The sequence below is a fragment of the Anser cygnoides genome, chromosome 10 (assembly GCF_040182565.1).
Source record: "Anser cygnoides isolate HZ-2024a breed goose chromosome 10, Taihu_goose_T2T_genome, whole genome shotgun sequence".
NCBI lineage: Eukaryota > Metazoa > Chordata > Aves > Anseriformes > Anatidae > Anser > Anser cygnoides.
This window is the reverse complement of record NC_089882.1, coordinates 17,220,880-17,243,245: the sequence shown is the minus strand read 5'-3', so window position 1 is coordinate 17,243,245 and position 22,366 is coordinate 17,220,880. Positions and strand designations below refer to the sequence as shown.

The 22,366-nt window shown below is 51.2% G+C and overlaps 1 protein-coding gene across 4 annotated transcripts in view; it reads left to right on the top strand.

Moving 5' to 3' along the window:
• The window catches only part of STAB1 (stabilin 1), a 58,826-nt gene that overhangs the window by 35,792 nt on the left and 668 nt on the right, over positions 1-22,366 (top strand). For 3 of the 4 annotated variants that reach the window (XM_067002841.1, XM_067002843.1, XM_067002842.1), the window contains 35 exons: positions 28-135; positions 668-799; positions 952-1,080; positions 1,890-1,946; positions 2,729-2,815; positions 3,897-4,092; positions 4,475-4,570; positions 5,646-5,691; positions 6,954-7,033; positions 7,992-8,117; positions 8,803-8,876; positions 9,223-9,297; positions 9,883-10,002; positions 10,918-10,965; positions 11,084-11,167; positions 12,075-12,221; positions 12,386-12,523; positions 13,568-13,627; positions 13,733-13,909; positions 14,421-14,507; positions 14,951-15,097; positions 15,265-15,330; positions 15,901-16,123; positions 16,757-16,906; positions 17,633-17,737; positions 18,172-18,279; positions 18,480-18,673; positions 19,289-19,433; positions 19,749-19,882; positions 20,507-20,672; positions 20,878-20,984; positions 21,220-21,339; positions 21,439-21,591; positions 21,715-21,834; positions 22,008-22,154. In XM_067002841.1, coding sequence (XP_066858942.1) covers positions 28-135; positions 668-799; positions 952-1,080; positions 1,890-1,946; positions 2,729-2,815; positions 3,897-4,092; positions 4,475-4,570; positions 5,646-5,691; positions 6,954-7,033; positions 7,992-8,117; positions 8,803-8,876; positions 9,223-9,297; positions 9,883-10,002; positions 10,918-10,965; positions 11,084-11,167; positions 12,075-12,221; positions 12,386-12,523; positions 13,568-13,627; positions 13,733-13,909; positions 14,421-14,507; positions 14,951-15,097; positions 15,265-15,330; positions 15,901-16,123; positions 16,757-16,906; positions 17,633-17,737; positions 18,172-18,279; positions 18,480-18,673; positions 19,289-19,433; positions 19,749-19,882; positions 20,507-20,672; positions 20,878-20,984; positions 21,220-21,339; positions 21,439-21,591; positions 21,715-21,834; positions 22,008-22,154 — 4,152 coding nt within the window. Of the gene's footprint in view, positions 1-27; positions 136-667; positions 800-951; positions 1,081-1,889; positions 1,947-2,728; positions 2,816-3,896; positions 4,093-4,474; positions 4,571-5,645; positions 5,692-6,953; positions 7,034-7,991; positions 8,118-8,802; positions 8,877-9,222; positions 9,298-9,882; positions 10,003-10,917; positions 10,966-11,083; positions 11,168-12,074; positions 12,222-12,385; positions 12,524-13,567; positions 13,628-13,732; positions 13,910-14,420; positions 14,508-14,950; positions 15,098-15,264; positions 15,331-15,900; positions 16,124-16,756; positions 16,907-17,632; positions 17,738-18,171; positions 18,280-18,479; positions 18,674-19,288; positions 19,434-19,748; positions 19,883-20,506; positions 20,673-20,877; positions 20,985-21,219; positions 21,340-21,438; positions 21,592-21,693; positions 21,835-22,007; positions 22,155-22,366 lie in introns of those variants that run through there. The other variant, XM_048070707.2, reaches the window with a different exon arrangement.

Below are 22,366 nucleotides of genomic sequence, written 5' to 3'. Positions count from 1 at the left end.
ATTTTTTTTTTTTTTTTTTTTTTTTAGCAATACCAGCTCATTGGAAAAATTGAATCCAGCGAAAAATATACAGTTTTTATTCCTGGAAATAATTCCATTGAGGAGTACTGCCAGGCTGCCAATGTGACACAATTGGTAAGCTCACTGCTTGCTTACAGTCTGAATATGTATTGCAGTAATTGCAGGGACATGTATACTGTCAGATCAGAAACTTGAGCTGAGAAGATCTGAGTATGGAGAGGAAGAGCATATCTAATGCTAAAAGCTAGGAGAAGTGGCAGAGAGAAATGAGAGAGTTTCCTGGGATGTTGCAATAGGAACTGGAAAGACTACTTGGACTCCAAATGCAAATTTCTGAGTAGATTTGTGTGTGATGGATAGCACAAGATCATCTTCTTCCATGTCTAGCCATGGCATACATGTGGTATTTTTGACCCTTTTGAAAAGCTCCAAAATCCTTTATGGCTTCATCCGGTAATTGTAACTAGGTGTGATAAGTGCTTTTGTGATAGGGAGTTACTAGTCTCTGTGGGCTAAATTAGCTATTAGAGATTGTCTAGGAAATATTCTTGTGACATACAATTCTAGACTGAATTGTAGTCTAGGAAGTCAGACAAGTCCTAACATTTTATTTATTTGTTTTTTTGTTTATTTATTGTGAATTTAGGACAATGAGACAGTGCAGTACCATGTTATATTGGGAGAGAAGCTCTTGCCTACAGATTTGAGAAGTGGAATCCATAAGAACAGCATGCTAGGGCTCTCCTACTGGTTAATGTTTTATCAAAACAGCACCCAGGTAAGAACAGTAGATTGTTCTACCATTGATAAACCAATATTTGTTTTGTACACCTTTTCAGTTTACTGACTGTGGCTATCTAACAGCCATCAAGCAATCCATGCAAAAGGAGTTGAAGGTTATCATCTCAACCCTTTCTTTCTCCTTTGCAGAAGTTTGTTAATGATATTCCTTTGGATGGAAAATTCTTCGAGACAAAGAATGGCATGTTGATTGGGGTTTCACAGGTCCTCCAGATAAGGAAGAATCGTTGCACGGCCAATACCACGACCATACAAAAGGTAGTGATCATTACCAGTTTGCTGAACACCATTCCACAGGGTTTCTCCGCCTCCTGAACTGAACTGATGAATAGCAGAAGACCTACATCATCTCTTCCACATGGATGAGACTGTGGCCTGGGGTCTGACTCCAGCTAATCCTCATGTGAAATGGAATTTGGCACCTCTTGGCCTCAGACTCTTTCCTTCTGAATGCAGGAGATCTGCAGCTCCCGTGCAGATCACGTTCAGTTCACTTGCTGGGGCTCTGCCGTAGCGCCAGTCACAGGGCAGGCTGGTGCAGGTACTGCCAAGATTCTCAGCTGTGGAAGGAGAATCCAACCCAAATCTTGCATAACACCACAAGCTCCCCTACAAACTGTGTGGGAGTCATGGCCAAAGTCCAGCCCCCACGCATCTTGTGGCTCTTGGCTATCTGAAGATTGTAGGGTCAGACTGAGGCAGGCCTGCCCCGTTACAGATCAGAAAAAACATTTGTGCAGCCTTGCATGGAGGAACTCCAGGCCTGCAGAAAGCCCTTCCCCAGCTCAGGAGAGGTGTAATGATCTCCTCTAGTTGGTTTTGTGGTACAGTCTCATCACCAGCGTGGAGAAATAAGACCTTGTATAGAGCTTTTGGCAGCATCCAGGAGCTGAGGGACATGCATTGTTATTTTTATTCTTTGGTCTTTTGAGCCATGGAGATAAATGCATCTTTGTCTTTGTCCCAGCCAGCACCCTGTACAGCACCATTTGTAATTCAAGACTAGTGTCTTGGTGTGACGTGGGTAGAGGGCACACATGTGACTTGTCCTGTTCTCTGTGCCCTAGTCAAGATGCGGCAAGTGTGAGAAGGGGATCAAGTGTCCTCCTGGATCAGTTCTTGTGGTGAGTCTTTGATTCATGTGGCATCTCACAGACCTTACAGACTTTGCTTTGATGGTCCCATCACAGCTCTAGAGATGTCATCTCGTTACCTGAAAAAATATGTTGTTAAGTCCTCTGTGACTCGTTCATTAACGAGGTTTGTAAGAGAAAGCAGAAACCAAGGGAGGTTTATGTAGGCAAAACACAAATGTGAACTGTGAAGATCTTAACAGAGTTGGCTTGAGGCCTTTGCCTGCATTTCAGGAGCACTTTAGAGCATCTAATGTGAGGACTTTCCCCCATTAAGGGGGGAAACTGGATTTCTTTTTTGATCTCTCACTCCTTAGACATTATCATCAAGAAGAGGGGTGCCAATAGCAATTTTCTAGCCCAGACCATGGATACTTTCACAAAGGTGGGCTGGCGGAGCCTGCAGCTTGTTTGTGAGTGAGTGACAAATGTTTCCAGAGAGGAAAACAATGAAACTTTTCATCTCTGTGCTGGATATGAATTGCCTAGCAGCCACATCTGGTTTTGTAGGCTTCATTACTTTACTCTATGTCCAAAAAATGCCAATTACTTTTTCTTAGCTGGCATGTATACCACAGATTTGACAGGTAACAAAATAGGCTGTGTGGAGTCACCTCACACCAGGCCTAGCGATGCCTCATTGCTCTCAGCTCTGGGACATCTGGATTTTTAGGGCAGTTCCTGTAGGACAAAAAGAATTATTCCTCTGTTAGGCAAGAACGCTGCCATATTGTAGTATCTTCTATCTGTATCTGTGTTAATCATATTTGCAGGAATTTCCAGGAAGCAAGAACCTCGCTCGCTGTGAATTGCGCTCTGGGGATACAGGCTGCCATTTCACCTGTGCAAAAGTTTCTCTGGTAAGAAAAACATTTGGCTTGGATTCATTTTGACAAAAGCAAGATGGGTGTTAGAAATACAGCCATGGAAATACAGCCGGTGCTGACATCCTGGCTGAATTTGTGCCATTGCATAGCTGAGAATGGGCTTGTCTGGGAGTTGCTCTCCATCCTGGAGACAGAGGGCACCGGAGAAAAATCAAACATGCGGGAATGTGCACGGTGGTGGATTGTGGTCTTCAGCACTGGGATTGTTGCTTTGGGTTTTGTTGTACAGAGGAAGAGAAGGAGTTGAATGTTTGTGGTCAGGTTTCCTAAGGAAATGAGGCATGAATGATGGTATTTTGCTTGTGCATGTGCCTTTCCGAGTAACTGATGAACAACTGGAGCCAAACGAAAGGGAGGAACAGGTCTCACAGTCACTATGCCCCCACCAGTTTCGTGAAAGCACGTGGCTGGGAGAAAACTCTTGAAGAGGAAATGGTAAAAGAAAGGCTTGTGTGAATCTGACCCCTTCTACATATTGAAACATCTCCCTGGAAAGTTTGGTGGGAATGGAAGATTGAGAAGGGAGAGAGGCAGTTGGACAGACTGTACCCACAGGCAGAGCTTCAGTCAGCCCAGCCCTCCCTGGGCACTCCTGCCTCTTCACTGCACGGTGTTCCTCTTCATCTGTTTTGTCCACCTTGGTCCCATCATGGTTGCCTCCCTTTGTGGGTGAATGCAGAGAGAAAGGAGAGCAGTGAAATCAGGCTTCTGAACTGACCTGCTTCCTGGCAGAGCCTCTCTCTGCCCCACAGAGGATCTCACTGATGGGACACACTAGGAGATAAGGTGGATGGGCACAGGACTGAACGTTTGTTACCAAATGAAGAGCATTGCTCAAGAGGCTACGCAGACCTTTATGCAAGGCTCTGGCTCACTCCATCCCACCTGCAGACATCTAGTCCCTTCATGAGTTGTCAAAAATGAAGTCTGTCGCATAGTTAAAGGAGTAGAGGAGCTTCCACAACAAAGCCATGAACCTGGAGGACATGCTTTTGCTATCCCCTCTGTGCTGCACAAGATGGCTCACCCCAGCCTGTTCTTGTTGGTTTCACAGAGGTCCGTCTGCTGCCCTGGCTACTACGGGCACATGTGCGAGATGTGCCCAGGGAAGCCAGGCCAGTGGTGCTCCGGGAACGGGGAGTGCCAGGATGGCATCGAGGGCAGTGGAGAGTGCCGATGTCTGGAAGGTTTCCACGGAACTGCCTGTGAAATGTGTGAAGTGGGCCGATACGGAGCTGACTGCAAATCAGGTGACAGCGATGGCTATTGCATCTTGTGCCTACCGTGCTGCTCACGAGGGAGAAAAGTGGCCCCAGGACCCCTGAGATAGGCTAACAGCTGGTGGGCCACCAAGGGAAGGGTGGTGGGAGGGAGTGCTTGTGGTCAGCCCCATTTTCATCCTCAGCATGACTGACTGCTGTGCTGCTCGTCCTGATGTCACCCAAACTATAGGAAGTTGGGATGGTCTGTTCCTGGGCTTTTGGGCCTGATAGGTAACAAGAGCTGATACTCCCATAACATCTTCTTCATGGCAGCTAGGATTAGGAATAGAACAGAGTGAAATGGCAGTGAGACTCTGCTTGTGAGACCTGTTTGGTTTGCCAATGATGAGCATTTATTCTTCCCCCGCAGAATGTGCCTGTGACAACGGCATATGTAATGATGGACTGCAAGGGGATGGGAGCTGCGACTGTTTCCCTGGGTGGAAAGGCCCGACCTGCCAGGAAAGTACGCAAATGTGAAGGGGCTTGTGGTGTAATAGCAGTGGTTTTGGTGGAGGAATCTGAGTGATCCTCTTTAGCTGCTGGAGCAAATCCGCATTAGCTGAGCAAGGTGACCACAGTTGCATGTACTTGCATCCCTCAGAAAGCTTATCAGGCTGTCCTAACTCATTCTTGCACGTGAGCCACATTTGTGGTGTGACTTCCCCAACAGCACATGAGCCGTGGAGTTATTTGGGTGAAACTCATGTAGGAAAAAGCATATCATCTTGTTCCATCTCCACTGAGATTTGAGGCACCTCTAGAACAGCCCTTAACCTTGGGAGAGAGATGTAAGCTTCCAGACTGGGTTGACCACAACTCCTGTTACTTGCCTAAGAAGGTGGCAGGACTTGATTTGAAGCCTCCAAAGTGCTCCAGTGTGTCAGCTGGATTGCTTTTTCTGCTCCCAGATGCATTGATTTATGTGAACTCAGGCTACAGCTTGCAGTTCTCAATAAATCTGTCTATCTGTGTAGTACTATGTCAAAGATGTTTGTTTCTGGGATTTGGGATCATGATTGCCATTGGGGTGGGAGGGAACATGAGTTCTAAATCCTTTGAGGTTGTAAAAGTTTGCATCCAAAAACTGAGTTTGTAGTGACATTAAATGTTTTAGGGACATTTAGAAATGGAAATTGAATGGAGCTGTCCTATTGGTCTAAATGTAAAACATGACACAAGCTGAATGGGGCAAAGCCAAAGGCCCTGAATATCTGAAATAAGAAGGTTTCAGTCCTTGCTTCATTCCTAGCAGTGTGGAGGCCACATGGGTAGGTTCAAATTGAACCATTAGCTCAGAAAGAGAACATCAGAACATCAAATTCACTCCTTTGTACAACACCAGAACATAATACCATGAGGGTTTTCCTGCTGCCATGGAGGACACGAGGGTCAGCATAAGTGCTGGTGTGCCTGTCATCAGTCTGGGCACACGCATGGCAGTGAGGCTGTTTGGAGGGACCTTTACTCTAGATGGTAAAAGTGTCCGCAGTAAGTGCTGTACTGAAAATGCCAGGTCATGTTTGTGTTCTCTCTTGCAGGAACCAATACTGACTTATGCAATAACACTTGTCATCAAATGGCCAAGTAAGTACAGCTGAGGAGCTGGATCATTCCGAGAAAGCCACTTGTTTATGCTGTACATAGAGTGATTCTGTGTTTAGGGCTTCACAGAGAGCTGTTGGCTGTACCTGCTCATTAATGGTGCATAAAAATCAGTTTCATCTTGGAAACTTTTTTAGTCATAAACCCTATCTACTTTCCCTGAAGATTTTGTTTGTTCAAACATAAAATATTTCCAAACAACTTCCATACATGTGGATGGAAGAAAGTAGAGACTCCAAGCTGCTCCAAGTCTGGCCTTTGTCATGGAGCAAAGCAAATAGACATCGACAAGCCCTCTCTGCTTTGCTTCCTCCCAGCAAGGAATTATGTGGGCTGATGGACTGTAAGGACTCCCTTTTGCTGCCCTCTCCACCCATTATCTACTCTCCCATTTTGTGGTACTGGCACAGTCCCCTATATTGTACCATGCAGAAGCATGAGGGCACGGTCAAGGAGCATCATGCAGGGTGTGAAGCCTGTGCCTGGGTGCCAGCTCCATGGCCAGCTTCGGTGGTGGTTTCAGGTGACTTATGGGAGCCTTTGTCAAACCCACCTGGCCCACAATTTAGGCCACGCATGTCTGCGTGACAACAGGTGGTTGTCATTCAGGCCCGGAGTGCACAAAGGAGCAAAGCATCATTTGGAGTTAGTGTGAGTGGAACCAAGTGATGCTGTCCGGGAGGTGTGTTCCAGCTGCGCCTGACTGTCCAAAGTCACAGGCTGATTTCTGGGCTGCTGATGGATGGTCGCCAGGTACCAAATGCTATCAGCCACCACCTGCCAGAGCCCTCCAGTGCCCCTTCATGACCATGAGGAGCACTGGGTAGCAGAGAGGAGAAAAGTGCCAAGCTACAGACAACGGGCTCTATGTTCCATGAGTAGTACAGCAGCTACTCAGTCTCTCCTTGTTTTTGGCAGTAAGCCTCTGGCACACTGCCAAGATGATGGGCGTCCTCCTCAAATGCTCTTTCTGGAGTCTGTAGAGCCTTTTCATGTGGCAGGGCTCTTCCTCTGCTGAGCACCACACTCCTTTTCTAGGTGGGTTTTGCTGCTTACCTGTGATATTTTCGGGTTGATTATTTGGTGCAGTAAAGAAATGGTAACTTTAGGCATGTTTTTCCTTTGGTCATTATGGATGCTAGTGGATGCTAATTTGCATGTTCCAGGCTTGTGTAGTGTGTGTTTCCCACTGGCCAAGCAAATCTGGAGATGTTCTCGATGATTGTTTTTCTGTTTTGTTTCAGCTGCCTGAATGGCTCTGCAGATTCCCCACCCGTGTGCTCCTGCTCTGCAGGATATACAGGGAATGGAACCCATTGCACAGGTATGTTTGGCAAGTGTGGCCAAGGTTCAAGGCTTGCAAACATCTGTTGAGACTACACAAATATGAGAGGTTTGTTTGTGAAATAAATGGCATGATGTTTCCAACCAAGGGCAAGGTCATTCAAATCCTTTTCCCCCAGTCAAACACCATGAACGCTGCCATGCTTTGGTAGAGAGGTTTTCCAGTTCGGAGGTTTACACAGTATGCTCTTGATGTTGCTAGAGCCTGCAAGAGAGGGACAAAAAGGCAGGCAGATGTGGCAGGGAGGTTCTTACTGCTTGTGGAGACAAGTGCACGTGAATGGATTGTATTAGTTCTGGTAGAACAGCAATGGCGGCAAAGATAAAGCTAATCTGTCCATGAATCCCAGGAATATAGATGCTTCAATTCCCTAGAATTTCATGCTTCTCCTACTGGTTGGCCATGCTGAAATCAGGTAGAAGCATTATAGCAGCTGTGCCAAAATGAGGTATGATTTCAGAATGCTGCTCTAAAGCAACATACAAACCGGGTCTGTGTCCGAAACAAGCAGACAAGAAAAAACACTCAGAGAAATAGTATTATAGCAGTCAAATCAAGATAGTGGTAGACATCACAGTTCCTTTCTAGTATTGCCTTTGTCTGAAAATGAATAGGGGAAAGGGAAAAAAACACAGTTACATTGTGCAGGAAAATTGTTTTTTCTGATCTAAGCATTGGTCATCAGTTAGCAAATGCTGTGATGGAAGGACTTATTAGTCCAATCTGGGGGTTGTTTAAGCTGAGCATGACTTTTGGACTGGCCTCTCACAGATCTGGATGAGGTCCCTGCCTTTAAAGGACCTACAGTTTCACTGAGAAAAAAAAAGGGATTTTAATAAAATAATGTGATTTTTGTTAAGATGGATGATCGCTCTGGCACTGTTCATCTTCCCTAGATGCTCTGAGCTGATTCTACTTCTCTTGTTTGTGATCACAGAAATAGATCCATGCATTATTGATCACGGTGGCTGCTCCATAAATGCCGTGTGTACTAAAGTGTCCCCAGGAGAGAGAACCTGTGTTTGCAAGGACGGCTATGCTGGAGATGGGACGCTGTGCCTGGGTGAGTGCTCAGTGCATGTTTTCATGATGGTGGCAAGACACCATCCACACAAAAGGGAGTTTCAGGCTAAAAGCATTACAATTTCAGGTTAAAGCACTGAATAATTTCATTCTTTTTCCAGTCTGTTTATGCAGTCATTGTTTTGGAGTCAGTGATTGCTGGCTTACCTTGATTCAGCAGTGTTTCTGCTTGTTGTTGAGGTGTACACGCGTTCACGTACCCATGTACATACGTACCTGTAGGTATGTGCTCAGTGAGCTCCCAGATTCCGATCAGCCAAGAGGTCGCTGCTGTCTCAGCACAGTGCCGCCTGAAACCGGGCAGGGAGCTCACGCTGCCCTTGGCACCTGTCTCTCTGGATGGCCTCAGACCAGCGTTTTGTGGTATTCTGAGATGGGACTGGAGTTGTGGGGTAGTCCAGTCCTCTCATGCCCTTTAAAGCATGCTCAGACAGATGTGGCATCTCAGTGGGCAGATTTATCACAATTCAGAGACCCACACGTGGCACAAGTAAAACTTGCAGTTGTTCCCCGTTCCTTTGCCATCACAAGTTACTTTGCCATGAAGATGTTTCCCAAGCTAGGCAAGTCCTCCCTGTCGCTTTTCCGATACCTCTTTGAGTCACCAGTTTCCAGCTGCCTTGGACAGTCCTCAGCAGTAATGTGGCCTTATTGTTTTACTGCAGAAATTGATCTCTGTCTTGAAAGCAACGGGGGGTGCCACACCAACGCAGAGTGTGTTAAAACGGGCCCACGGAAGGTGAGTAACTAAGTTGAATGTCAGGGCAACATTATTATGAAATTTGTCACAGGTCTCTAATTCTCTCAAAGGCAATCCTTTCCATGGCAGTGCCCTGCATCAGGCTTATTACCTTCCACAGAGAAAGTTGCCTGGGAAGGGCTTAAAAAGCTTGCTGCTCCCTTGAAAGCAGATGCTTTCTGTTGGCCAGAGGTTGGAGGCACCCTCAGCCTGTAGTTGTTGACACAAACGTGTTTTTTTCCATGAAGGAATGGAGTGTGTGACAGATGCTTTCCACCCAGCTCAGCCATTGTCTGTTTTCTTTGCTGGGCTCAAGTTTCAGACTGAGCATCTGTTTTCCCTCCAGGTTGCCTGCAACTGTCTTCCTGGTTACAGTGGGGATGGCGTGAGCCGGTGCAACCCCATCAACTTGTGTGAACAGGTTTGTCTGCATTTTGCTATTACTAGGGGTAAAGACCGCAGCCTTGATCCCAACAGTTAACAGCAAGAACAGGGTTAGGCCGCGTGCTTAGAGCTGTCTGTCTGGCCTTTTTACATACCTAAGGGATTTCCTGGTGTGTTTGGCTTCCACTGCTTCTCACAGTGACCCACAAGTATGTCAGCTACATGGCACTAAGACAGGATGCCCCTCTTTTGGGAGAAGCAGCACAGCAACACAGGGTTGAAGGCACGTGGGCTTGTTTCTCTGTTTTGTGTGGAACATGCTCAAAAGAGTAAGCTGTGCTCACAGCATCTCTGCTAAGTCTATTTGCAATCTCTTTGCATCGCAGATTTTGTCACTGTTGTGGCTTTCAAAAATAGGGTACAAAAGTCTTGTTTCACACTAGGATTTGATGCTGAAAAGCCCTTGAGAATCTAAGTGAGGTTTATTCTAAGGCACTCGACAGGTGGACGAATGGTTTCCTTTCCACCGGGCTGGGTATAGTTAGCAGCTCCTGCAGGCAGGTGTGGCCATCCAAAGTGTTGATGATGCACTTCCATGCAAGCCTTTCGCTCTTCTTGCCAGAACAATGGAGGCTGTAGTCCCTTCGGGCTCTGCAAGTACACAGGTCCTGGCACTCGAAACTGCTCCTGCTCTTGGTACAGTGTCGGAGATGGCTTCACCTGCCATGGCAAAGTGTATCAGGTGAGAAACATGCACAGCATCTTTTGAGTTCAGGCCTCCTGCCCCACAGCAAAGCTCCCTTCAAGCGCAAACCACAGATCTGTAGTGTCATATCAACATGTGTGTGTGTGTGATATAGGAGCAGAGACAGCTGCTCCGAGGTATATTTGGAGTGCCAGCTTAGAGAAGAGAATCACAGCAAAGCAACCTTGCTGCAAAGGGAGCTGCAGCATGAACACTGTGCTGCTCTGTTGGCGGCATTGGCTATGCCTCCAGGCATGTCACATTTTATTAAGGGCAAATTTCTCCCCTGGAAACTCACTTCTTCCAGTCTGTGGGTTCAGGGCATGCGTCACCTGTGGCCATGCCAGCACGTGGGATCTAGTCTGGAAGGAGGCAGTCTCTCTCCTGCTCTGTTGCCAGTTTGGTGGCTGTCCTTGGGCACACTGGTGACCTTTTCTGGTAATGGCAAATGAAAAGCAGTCATGCCCACAACAGAGCTTGGAGAAAAGAGAAACACTGTTTTGTGCTTCTGCTCCTGTGTGTTCAGGAGAGGAGCTTGCCCTGCCAAGGCTATGTCTGCCGCTCTGGTAGCAGCACAGTGGGGTTAAAGCAGGTGTTTTGTGAAGCACTCGAGGTGTCCCATGAACACCAAGGCAGTTCAACCTATGAGACAGCCACTGCAGAAGCAGCCCGCTTTTGTGTCTCAGCAAATCCTGCCGTCTCCATCTCTGATGTGAACGGTCCGGGCAGAGATCGCTGCCTGCTTTATAACCTCCACGTCATCCATGCCCACAGTGCTGGCAAGGGAGGGAGGGCAAGGTGGCTATGGTGTGTCAGAAGAACTTGTTGGAGTGGAAGAGGAAGGAGCAGGTCACTGTGCTGGCTGCTGGTGGAGGAGACTCTGCTAACACCAGCTCTTTTTTTTTGTTTAAGGAGCTCGCAAGGATCAAAGGTGCATCTGTGTTCTTTAAGATGATACTGGTTAGTGACAAACAGCTTTTCCCTTTCTGCAATTACCACTTGTATTTTTTGCAAAAGGGTCTTGCTAACTGGAACTGTGTTTTCTGTTTGCCATCCCACAAATGCTTCCCTGCCACAGGCAGAAAACACCAAGGAGCTCAGTGGAGCAGGGCCTTTCACTGTCTTCGTCCCACGGGCAGATTTCATAGCAAACACCACAACGGTAAGTGTCCTCCCACCCCAAACACTATCAGGTGTCTGGCAAGTTCCAGTTGTGCTAGGGTCTCCTGTGGGTATGCCCTGAACTGAAGTAAAGAGACTGCACTGAAAAGCATTAAATGCATCCCCCATTCCCCATCAGTGTAAAGTTTGGATGCAGGCTTGCTGCAGAGACAGTCTGGGCAGGGGTGGACATGGTTCCTGTTGTAAGGAAACCCTTACTGGAGATTCTTATGGTCCTCAAAGACCATAAGACTCTGGAGTCTTATGGTCCTCAGAGACACTGTACCAAAAAATGATGCATGGTGGCTTTCATTGCCCATGGCTATTTGAGGCTGCTAATAGCAAGGCTTCAGAGTATCTGTGATGAAGACCTCTTATTCCTGCCCTGTTTCCTGGGCACTGCCATCCCACTTCAAACTAGTGGAGACCTGAGGGAGGAGAGATCTTCATCCAGGACCTCATGAACCAGACAGGTCCTTGACCAGCAGCTTTTTGGTGTCATTGAAGTGGAAGATCCCAACACCATCACTGCCAAGTCCTGCTGGACAGTTTCACACCACCACTCCCAGCCTTTTTTCCATGGGCCTCCCCTGTGCTCCCAGTAAGGGAACAATTCCCAAGGACCATGTATCCCAGGCATCACTTGTTCAAGGCCAATGTAGCAGTTTGTCCTCTGTCAAGGGACCTGAATGCTGTTCTTTGTTGTGTTGATTGAAATTTCCCAAAATTCTTGAATGGATTTGTGCATTCGCTGTGTTTTGAGGGAACCAGCTTTCTACCAGGATGGATCAGCAGGGCAGCCCAAGCAGAAGAGCCTGGGGCAATCCAGGTCCCCCTCATCAGGTCTGGGCCTCTCCCGCAAGACAAAGAGCCCCCAGCGTGATCTCCTTCCTGTTTTCTCTCTGTAGTTTGAGGAGTGGAAGAGCAGAGGTCTCCTCCGGGAGCTGCTTCGCTACCACATGGTGGGTTGCCAGAAACTGCTGTTGAGTGACCTAGAAGACCAAGAGTCCCTTACATCTTTATCTGGCCACAAAATAAAGATCACAGAGAAAGAGGTAGTTCTCTAACATGATTCCCTTCCCTGCCTCACTTGACAGGATGTCACTTCTGCTGTCATTTGAAGGCCACGGTGGTTGTGGTGGGTGATTCCCACAGCCTGCAGGTGGCTCATCGAGCCATGCTCTGGTGGGAGTACCTCACTGCATCCCTTCTCTCTCAGAATAGCATCTACCTCAATGGGGAAGCTGAAGTGGTGATGGGTGACATCGTCGGCGTGAATGGGGTCATTCATTTTATCAACAAGATCCTCATTCCAAGTGACCTGGTGGACCGTAACATTTCCTTAAAGATCTCACAGGCAAGTCTGAAAGAACGTGCCCTAATATCTGCCACAGCGAAGACAGGGCTTCTCCCTGTCTTTCTCCCAACAGCTTTGATATTGCTGTCCCTGATAAGCCATTTCCCTGCATCCTCAGCCCAAGGCCATGCGTGGTTCTCCTCCTTCCTGCTCCTAGCCACGTAGGTGATGTCTGAGGGCATGGATCTGGCTTGTGAAGGTGGCAGCATTTGTGGCATAGCAATATTTGGGACAGAAGGAGCCATGACCCATCATCAGAGAACAGTGCTGGATGTAGGCAGGGGGGTTGTGTTCTGTGCAAACCATCACATTCCTTTTCCAGTGCAGAGCACATTGCAGTGTGGCAGTGAGAGTGTCTTTCAGATACTCCTGAAACAAGTGCTAGCAGCTTATAGCTCCTGGATTTTTCGGTAAATAACACATTCTCTATACAGCACAACAGGGTACTGAAAGCCATCCCATCTCCTGCCATAGCAGCGCCTACCCAGCATGAGTCAGAGAAGTGGCAGCTGCTGAACGCCAGCCCTGGCCAGACCTAGTCCATTAGGTGTGACAACAACAGAGATGAATTTGTCTTGTTTAGCTACTGTGGTTGTAAACCACCTGGTTTCTCCCCTGCACCGCCACTCCAGGTGCTGGGGGTGGTGGGGGGGGGTGTCTCTCTGCCGCCAGGTAGAAACCAGCCCTGTGGCAGGGTCAGAAAAGGTGCTGTCAGAAGGCAACCTCCATGGGTTGGAAGGTTATCACACTCATTTCCACATGGAGATTGGAGCTGTTCTGACCAGTTCTTGCTTGTGCATGGAAAGGGAGCTTTTCACCCCGTAAGGAGTTAGTTTTGTCACTAACACAGCACTCAGAAGAGGCTGGCACCAACTACCAAGGCAGACACCACAATAGATGCACTGGGCTTTGTGACAGGTCATCTCAATATCTGGGAGAACCACTGCAAGTTACCTATGGAAGGGACTGTGACCTGAGTCAAGCTGGCATGTTGGTTTTGTTCATGGCGCCTCTTAGTGACAGTTTGTTTTTTTCCTCCTGCAGCAAAATATCACAGAAGTGGCAGAGGCCTTTGGGTACACCATTTATAGCAAGCTGCTGAAGGTGAGCGACCTGACTCCTGCTGTTCCATGGGAAGCTGATGTGTACGTGTGCATGTTCACTTTTGGCTTGTGGCTTTTTCTTTGCATCCCCTCTTATCTTGGACAGGATGCGGAGCTGCTGCCGCTGATTAGTAACCCTCTGCATAGACCCTTCACCATGCTGTGGCCTACAGATGCTGCATTCAATGCCCTTTCGGAGAAAAGGCAGGAGTGGCTGTACCGCAGAGAGCATCGGGACATGCTGGCCTCCTACCTCAAAGCACACATGATCAGAGACACAAAGGTAAATGTGACAACAAACAGGCTGATGCCTCCCAAGGTCACACGTGGTGCTGCTGCCCGCACCAGAGCGATCTCGCGAAACAGTTTGCCACTGCAGTACGTGCAGCGTGTTAACTGTCTTGAGAAGACCCAGCACTGCTTGAGCAAATGAGGCAACTACCACTTCATCACAAACCTCTGAGGCAGTGTGGCTGAGCTGAAATCGTCTTGCCTCAGCTGCTCTGGGAGGCCACACCGCCCCCAGAGCATCAACAGGCTCAGTGCTACAGGGGTGCTGAACAGAGGGAGAGTCCGCCTCAGCACAACCAGGGTCTGCTGGTCTCTCAGTGCTCAGGAAACTGGGACTAACCCGGCACAGTGACACCATTCCGCCCACACCAGCTTTACATGCTGCCATGTCACACCCCCTCTCACTGTGGCTGCTGACCCTGTTCCTCACCAAGCAGCATCCCCTTTTTGAATACGAGCCGCCAGTTTTGCTTGTCTCTCCCATGTTTTTTTTCCCCTCTTAGATTGTTGCTGGTAACATGCCTCAATTCAAATTCATCCGGACCATGCACGGCTCTACCATCTCGTTCAGCTGCAGCAAAACCCACACGGTACGTGATGGTGATGCTAGGCTCTGCTTCCCACTGTCAGCTGCCAACTGATGCTCTGCGTTGATCACCAGCAGGAAGGGAACATAGAGTTGGGATGCTTGAAGCCCATTAGCCCTTTAGAGAGGCTCAAGACTCAGAGGCCAGCTGGCAGGAAAGGGCAGAGGCACACGTACCTACAGACACATGCAGTGCTGACCAGATTGCTAAGCCAGCCGTGTGGTGCCATGACCTTTACATGGCATGTGTCGCGTGGACAGAGACCATTTCTTAGGAGAGGCGGCTGTGAAAAATGACATTTGGGTGGTTAAGGACATGAGCGCAGAGAGTCTGAAGAGTTCTTGGGGCGACTGAGAAGTCACGACAGCCAAATAGGGCCATCTTCAGGTGGTGCAGCCAGGGTGTGGGATGTGCCAGGATCACAAGTTGTTTTCTTCCTTTGGTAGGGGGAGCTTCTGGTGGGGAACGGTGATGCCATGATTGTTCAGAGGCACATGGAGTTCAGTGGGGGCATTGCTTATGGCATCGATAGACTGTTGGAGCCGCCAGATCTGGGATCTCGGTGTGATGAGTTCATCTTTGTTGAGCTGCAGGTGAGCACTTCAGATAAAGCTGGAGAGAATCCACACTGTTGAGCCCTTGCCAGGGAAGAGAGGGATGTTAGGAGGGCTTACTGCTCTTCCTTGTCAAAGCTCTATGCAGCTGAGAGAGGCAGGAATGCATATTGAGTTGTTTTGGGGTTTCTTTCTCCCCTCCACAGAGATCTACGGAGAGCTGCGGACTCTGTGGCTTCGAGCCGCCCTGCCCTGCTGGCTCAGTTCAACGGGTAAAGCTCCCATCTTTGCCACCAGGGTGGCCTGTTGCAGGGCTGATGACAATACCCACGTGCCCCTCGTGTTTCAGCCACAAAATGAGGGCACACCTGCGTGTGGCAAGTCCCTTGGCTCAGTCACGTTTTTGGTCACGCAGTTTCGTAGAACAGGCGCTGGGCTGGGCAATGTGGGATCAGGGACCACTGTGGCCCTTACCTGGTCAATCCCAAAGGGGTGACAGGGCTGCGTGGCAGGCCAGCTTCATCCCTGAAGTAGCACGGGGGGCTTTTGGGAGGGAGTGTCACAGCAAAAGAGCTCAGGCTGGCCGCTGGAGCTTCCCCAGGGATCAGGTGGGGAGCAGCTTTGTGCCCTGCTCACTGCACTGCCCGTTGTCCCTCACGTGCTGGGTTTCTGGCATGTCCCCGCAGTACTCCCATGGCTCACCAGCCCCACCACATGTTAGGAAGCCTCTGTTTCTTGGCATAAAACTGAATGGGTGGCACAGAAATGTCAAAGTGAGGTGTCAGGGACACAGTATCCAGCGACAATGTGGCAAACTCTGTGTTTTGCCTGTTTCCTCGCAGGGGGGAACCAGGGGCTGCTACTATTACGGAAACCAGCTGTTCAGAAACACTTTTCTGTTTCACCACTCCTTGTTGCGGCCATCCTGGCCGCCCTCCCCGTGGGACCCCTTCAGAAGACACTTCTCTTCCAGGGGGTCTAGGAAGCAAGGCTGCGAGAGGATCTGCATTTCCACCCAGTGGGTCCCCCAGTGCTGCAAGAACCACTATGGCCGTGACTGTCGGGGTAAGGAGTCCTGTGACCCTTCCTGGCCCTTTCGCTCACGGCAAGAAGGCAGTCTCATCCAGCATGGATTTCTGATGTCTACGAATGCACTTCCCTGGGGCAAGGGAAGGGTGGGCAACACCCCAGGCAAGGAGCCCCAGTTCATAAAGGGTGTAGGGAACAATCGATCCCCTGTGGATGGTGTTGTACCAGGGAATTCCCTTCCCTTGAAGAATCCCATGGGGAGCCCTGGGCACCAGGCAGCTGGCGGTAGTTGTCACACATATCACTCCTCCCTAGATGCATCCAGTGCACAGCCATTCCCAGGCACCTGCCCTCTGTGCTTCGTGCGCAGGCAGCTTTCATGTTCCTGGATGAGTCTGCTGCCAGGTTAGCATGGGGCAGGCCAGCACAGACTCAGCATCCCTGGGAGCAACCAGGCTGGAAACCATGCCAAATTTGCTCTTCTTGCCCCCATTCCCAAGGCTTTTAGTCATGGGATGTCCCCAGTGCTCCCTCCCAGGACTGCCAAACACGCCGTAAGGCACGCACGCGTGGCACCTGGTGCACAGGCTCTGTGCAGCGCAGCGGGCACTCCTCTCCGGTGCAGGGCCACTTTGTCACGACTGCCTCACTAAGGTGCCCCGTTTACAGCATGCCCGGGAGGCCTTGAGGCACCATGCGGTAACCGTGGGACCTGTGACGACAAAATCCGCGGCTCCGGGAGATGCAACTGCAGCCAGGCTTTTGTTGGGACCAGCTGTGAGCTGTGTGCTCCCGGCAGATACGGGCCGCACTGCCAAGGTGAGGGGGAAGCCCATGGGGTGTACTTATGGTTTGTATGCAGATGACTGCAGCACATGGTGCTATTTGGAGGGGGGGATAGATGCTGGGTGACCTTTTTGCAGCTTACAGCATGGGAATCAGCTCTGCCACATGTGCATCTGTTCCCCGCAACACTCGGGTGAGATCTCTGGGGCTGGGGACACCCCTCCCTGGGCTCTCTGCAGGACAGCTGTTGCTCCAGATGTAGTTTCAAGGAGGCTCTGGGTTCAAAGACCCCTTCTGGTCTGTCACACACAGCTGAGAGCCCCTGTTTGGCTGAAATACTGGGGTGTGCTCAGCAGGGAGCTGTGCCCATGTGAGGCAAGGGGAAGGAAAAGGCAGTTTCCCCTGTCCCAAGCTGTCTTGGGTCTCCAGGAACATTTTTAAGGGCTGAATATTGGCAGGGACTCAGAGGTACAAGGCATCTCCAGAAGTACCCAAGGGAGGGAAACGCTGGGGGTCTGTGGGAGCTTCCCCTCCTGCACGGAGGGTGCGTCTTGCAGAGATTGGGGGGGTCTGGGCTGGCAGCAACAGGAAGGGGTGTGTGTGTGCATGCATGCGTGTGTGTGTGTGTGTGCACGTACTGCTATGGCTGCCTGCACGCACTGCCCACACAGGCAGTGCTTCTGTCACATTTCTGTCCCGTGGACTTTTGCTGCAGTGAAGGCAGGTGCCATTACAGTGTTCTTTGCCCATTCCTCGCAGAATGTAACTGTACTGAGAACGGTGTGTGCAATGGAGGACTGCACGGCGATGGCTTCTGCTTCTGTGCGGAGGGCTGGACCGGAGAACGCTGTGAAACCAGGCTAGGTGAGGGATGCCGGGCCCCACCGCTGCCTAAACCCTGACCTTGCGCTTCCCCCAGTGTGAGGGACAAGCCCTGTTCCCACAGCGCTGCTCATGGCCTTGCCTTGGGACAGCACAGTGCTCATGCAGCAGCCCTGGGGGTGTTTCTTTGGGGCTGATGAATGGTACCTCCCACACCCCCCAAAAATCTTGGTTCCATCACCTGCTGTTCCCTGGGACTCAGGGAACAAGCAGCCAGTCAGAACTATCTCCAAAAAGGAGCTATCAGCTGGGGGGAAGGGGAGGGACACGGCTTATCCTGAGATCTGGTGTCAGTTACTGAACTCCACAAGGGTTGGGGAGCCTCTGGGGCAGAGGCAGGTGATGGCAGCCCTGCCCGTGTTGCAGCCTTTGGATCATGCATGTGGTTTTCTGACTCGTGTGCACTTTGGTTTCAGACATGACGCCCAAATGCTCGCCACCGTGCCATCCCCAAGCTGTCTGCCGCTCCGGCAACCTCTGTGAATGCAACCTACACTACGAGGGAGATGGTAGAATGTGCTCAGGTAAGGGGGAGCCACCAGGGGATGGGGTGGCGGGGTGGTGAGAGAGGGGAAAAGTGGACAATGTGGCATGACAAGAGGTGACCTCCTCCTGAGCAGCTCCATGGAGGAAGGCTATATCCGTGGGATGATATGCAAGACAGACAGACCACCAGGGGACTGAGCAAAGTACATTAGTTAATGCAATGCTGTTATCCGTACAGTGATTGACATGTGCAGCCAGGACAACGGGGGGTGTGCTACACAGGCACAATGCACGCAGGCTGGTGTCAACATCTCCTGTGCCTGTGCTGCTGGGTACCGAGGAGACGGCTACGTCTGCGACCCCATAGACCGGTGTGCGGACGGAAGGAACGGGGACTGCAGCCAGCATGCCAAGTGCATCAGCACCGGGCCGGTGAGTACATCCTTTATGCCCAGGGACATCTGCATGCCTGAGAGCAGCTGGAGGACAGGGATGTGACAGTGTCCCCTGCTGCTGTAGGCCCCATGCCTGCCCAGCCTCTCAGGTCTCAGGTATTGCGCTCATCCTGCAGGCCCTTGCTGCTAGGCTGGGCAATGGTCCTGCTAATGTAATTCTGAGGCCATTTCCCCCCATCCCTCTGTCCAACAGGCATAAGTGGTGCGAGTCATGGCATTTCTGTACTGTTGTGGGGGCTCTGGGGGTGGGCCTTTGGGGACGATGCCAGCCGCTTTTGCAGAAGAACCAGAGCTGCTCACTGCAGGAGGGACACGGAAGGTGATGCAGTGCAAGACTCGTGAGCCATGTACCCATGAGCTCTTACAAACAGCACATGGCAAGGAATCAGTGTGACATTTTGGGCAGGGTTATGTGCAATTGGATGTTGGGGTAGGACAGAAGCCATGTGGCCTAAGAAAGGCCACACGTTGTGCCACGGTCCCGGTGGGCTGCGGAGGCATTCTGAAGGCTCGTCCCCAGGTTCACAGGGATACTCAATTTGCCAGCTGCTATTTGCATGTTTTCAAATGCCGGCCTTCCTTTGTGCTGCAGAACGAGCGGCGCTGTGAGTGCAAGCGGGGCTATGTCGGCGATGGGATCCAGTGCCTGGAGGAGGCCGTGCCCCCCACAGACCGGTGCCTGGACAGCAATGGGCAGTGCCATCGGGAGGCCATTTGCACCGACCTGCACTTCCATGGTGAGCGAGCCATGGAGAGACCACCCTCCGTCATCCTTCACCTTGTGCCTGGGGCATCCCTCAGGAGAGGGCGAGGGTGGGAGAATCGAGGGAGCAGGGACTCGTCACCGCAGCTTGGTCTGGTTTTCACAATCCCCTTTTCCCCTACATGTTATACAGGGGAGGATGAGCCTGTGTGGCACCCATCCTCTGCACCCACCCTTGGCTGGCTGTGCCACCTGCACTCAGACAGGGGACCCACGCTGCAGGGAGCAGACTGGGAGACTGCTCACTCTCAGTGCTGTACTGATGCTCCTGGGACTTGTTATTTTGCAGATAAGACTATGGGTGTATTTCATCTGCAGTCACCCCGAAAAAAGTATGACTTCACTTACGAGCAGGCGCAGAGGGCCTGCGCAGCAGAAGGCGCCTCCTTGGCCACTTTCCGACAGCTCTCGGCAGCACAGCAGGTGAGCAGGGTGGGGGCACGCAGGGCTTCTCGCTGCAAGGTGACGAGTGGGCAAACCACCTCGCATTCCCTCGGCCAGGCCCTGGTGAGTGGCAGTGGCCTGCTCCCACTTCGTGTGGCAGCCCCAGGAACCTCCCAGACATCGAGGCAGCGGTCACTGGGTTTGTGTCACAGTGGCACGGTCAGTGGGAGGTTCCCCCATGCCGTCTGTTTGCATGTTGGTGCTTCCTCAGCTTCCAAAGGAAGAAGTCCTGGGGACAGCAGTGGGCAGCCTTACCAAAGGCGTTTGTGTCTGCTGTTCTCCCTGGTGTACATAGCCGGTTTCAGCAGCCCAGAGGGTGATCAGGTCATGGTGGCCTTTATTCAGTGATGTCATCCCCAAAACAACCGACATGGGACAGCTGAGGCAGGATGGATGGACCTCAGCTGGTCCTTAGCTTTTGCTCCATGGTCCATGAAACCAGGAGGGCTGCTGGTTCCCACCAGCCACGCTGGGCCATGGCTTCAGGCAAAGCCCAGCCCTTTACATGCCAGGAGAACGCAGTCTAAGGCTGCACAATGGAAGGGCACAAAACCTGGCCTGGAGCTATTACTTTTAATCTAACGATCCATTTTCCTCTGCCAGATGGGATTCCATCTGTGCCTGGTGGGGTGGCTGGACAACGGCACGGCTGGATACCCCACGGCCTACCCCAACCCCAGCTGCGGGGCTAATCGGGTGGGCATCGTGGACTACGGCACCAGAAGCAACCTGAGTGAGACCTGGGATGCCTTCTGCTACCGGGAAAAGGGTGAGTGGCACGAGCACCTTTCCTGGAAAACATCCTGCCTGGCACAAGCGAAGGCTGCGGGGACAGAGCTGCCCTGAGGGTGCACCCCCTCTCCCCACACCCGTGTCGGGAGGGACCATGCTGAGGGCCATCCAGAAGCCAAGGGAGCGGGGTTCTGTGCAGCCACCATGGGCAAGCCAAGGCACAGCTCGATGTTCCTTTGCAGATCTGGTTTGCACCTGCCGTGAAGGGTTTGTGGGAGATGGGTATTCATGCAACGGCAAACTCCCCGAGGTGCTCGCAGACCGCGCTCGCTTCTCCACCTTCTATTCCGTAAGCGATGTGCTCCTGGGTCTTCGGTGTGCCAGCGGCCAGGCACAAGGCGAACGGGAGGGATCGAGGGCGAGCAGGAGGAACAAGGGGGGGCTCAGCCTGTGTGCTGAGGCAGAGTGCAAACAGAAAGGCAGTTTTTTTCCAAGGTCGGGGGGGATGTTTCTTGGGCTGGGCATGATAACTGCTTTGAGCTGACTCCAGCATCCTAATGCGGAAGATCTCCCATCTTTTCCAGATGTTGCTTGATTTTGCCAATGACACAGAAGAAGGATTGGATTTTTTCATCTATTTGTCTGACGACTCCGCTCCCAAAACTCTCTTTGTCCCTCTGAACTCTGGCTTTGCAAAAAATGAAGTAAGCGAACAGGGAATGAGTGGCCACTTGAGGGTGCACAGAATGAAGAGGGGAGCTGTCTCAGCCACTTCTCATCCTTGCTCCGCGTTGCTTTTTCAGACACTGACAGGAGAAGAACTGAAGCTCCACGTGTCATCCAGCAACGTTGTGCTCTTCAGCTTCAACCTCACAGCAGGCACCATCATCACATCCCACTCAGGACATGATCTCCACGTGTCAGACCTTCCCGCGGGGAATGGCACAGAGCACGTGGTAGGTTTGCCGTCCAAGGAGGACCGAAAACCCCACAAGCTTCCACCCCCCTTCTTTTTTTGAAACAGGGAACAGGGGCGAGGCTTGCTGATCGAATGCCAGCACCTCTGTCCCGTGCTGTAGGGTGCCAGGAGGATCAACGACAGGATGATCGTGGAGTGGGACATCATGGCGTTCAATGGCATCATTCACGCAATTGCAGAGCCACTGAGGATCCCACCACCAGCCGTGCACATCGGTCAGGCGAGTGTCTGAGGGCACACGTGGGGACGGGCGGTGCCGAAGGAGCTGGAGAACGGGGCCAAGGAGCCCGCGTTGGCTCCATGGGGGGGGGGGCTGAGCCCTGAGGGGCAGCCCAGCGCTCGGGCAGAGGAGCGCCGTGACAGGGCCGCTCCTCTCACTGTTCTCCACCGCAGGTGAACGGCGGGGCCCAGCCTGGGGGCTCCGTGGCCGCGGGGCTGGCATCGGCCCTGGGCCTCACGCTGGCGCTGGCGGCCGGTGCTGGCGTCGCCTACTGCTGGGTGAAGCGGCGCCGGCGGGACGGGCAGTTCGGGTACCTCCAGGTGCGGGCAGGGCTGCGGGAGGGCACGGCCAGGCCCCTGGGACATCGTGGGGTTTTCATTTTTTTATTTTTATTTTATTTTGTTGTTATTTGTTATTTCCTGTTTTTTCGTTTTAATTATTTTTAACCTACATTTATTTTTATTACATTTTATTTTTATTTTTTTACTTCTTGTTTTTTTTTCTTGTTTTAATTATTTTTAACCTACTTCTA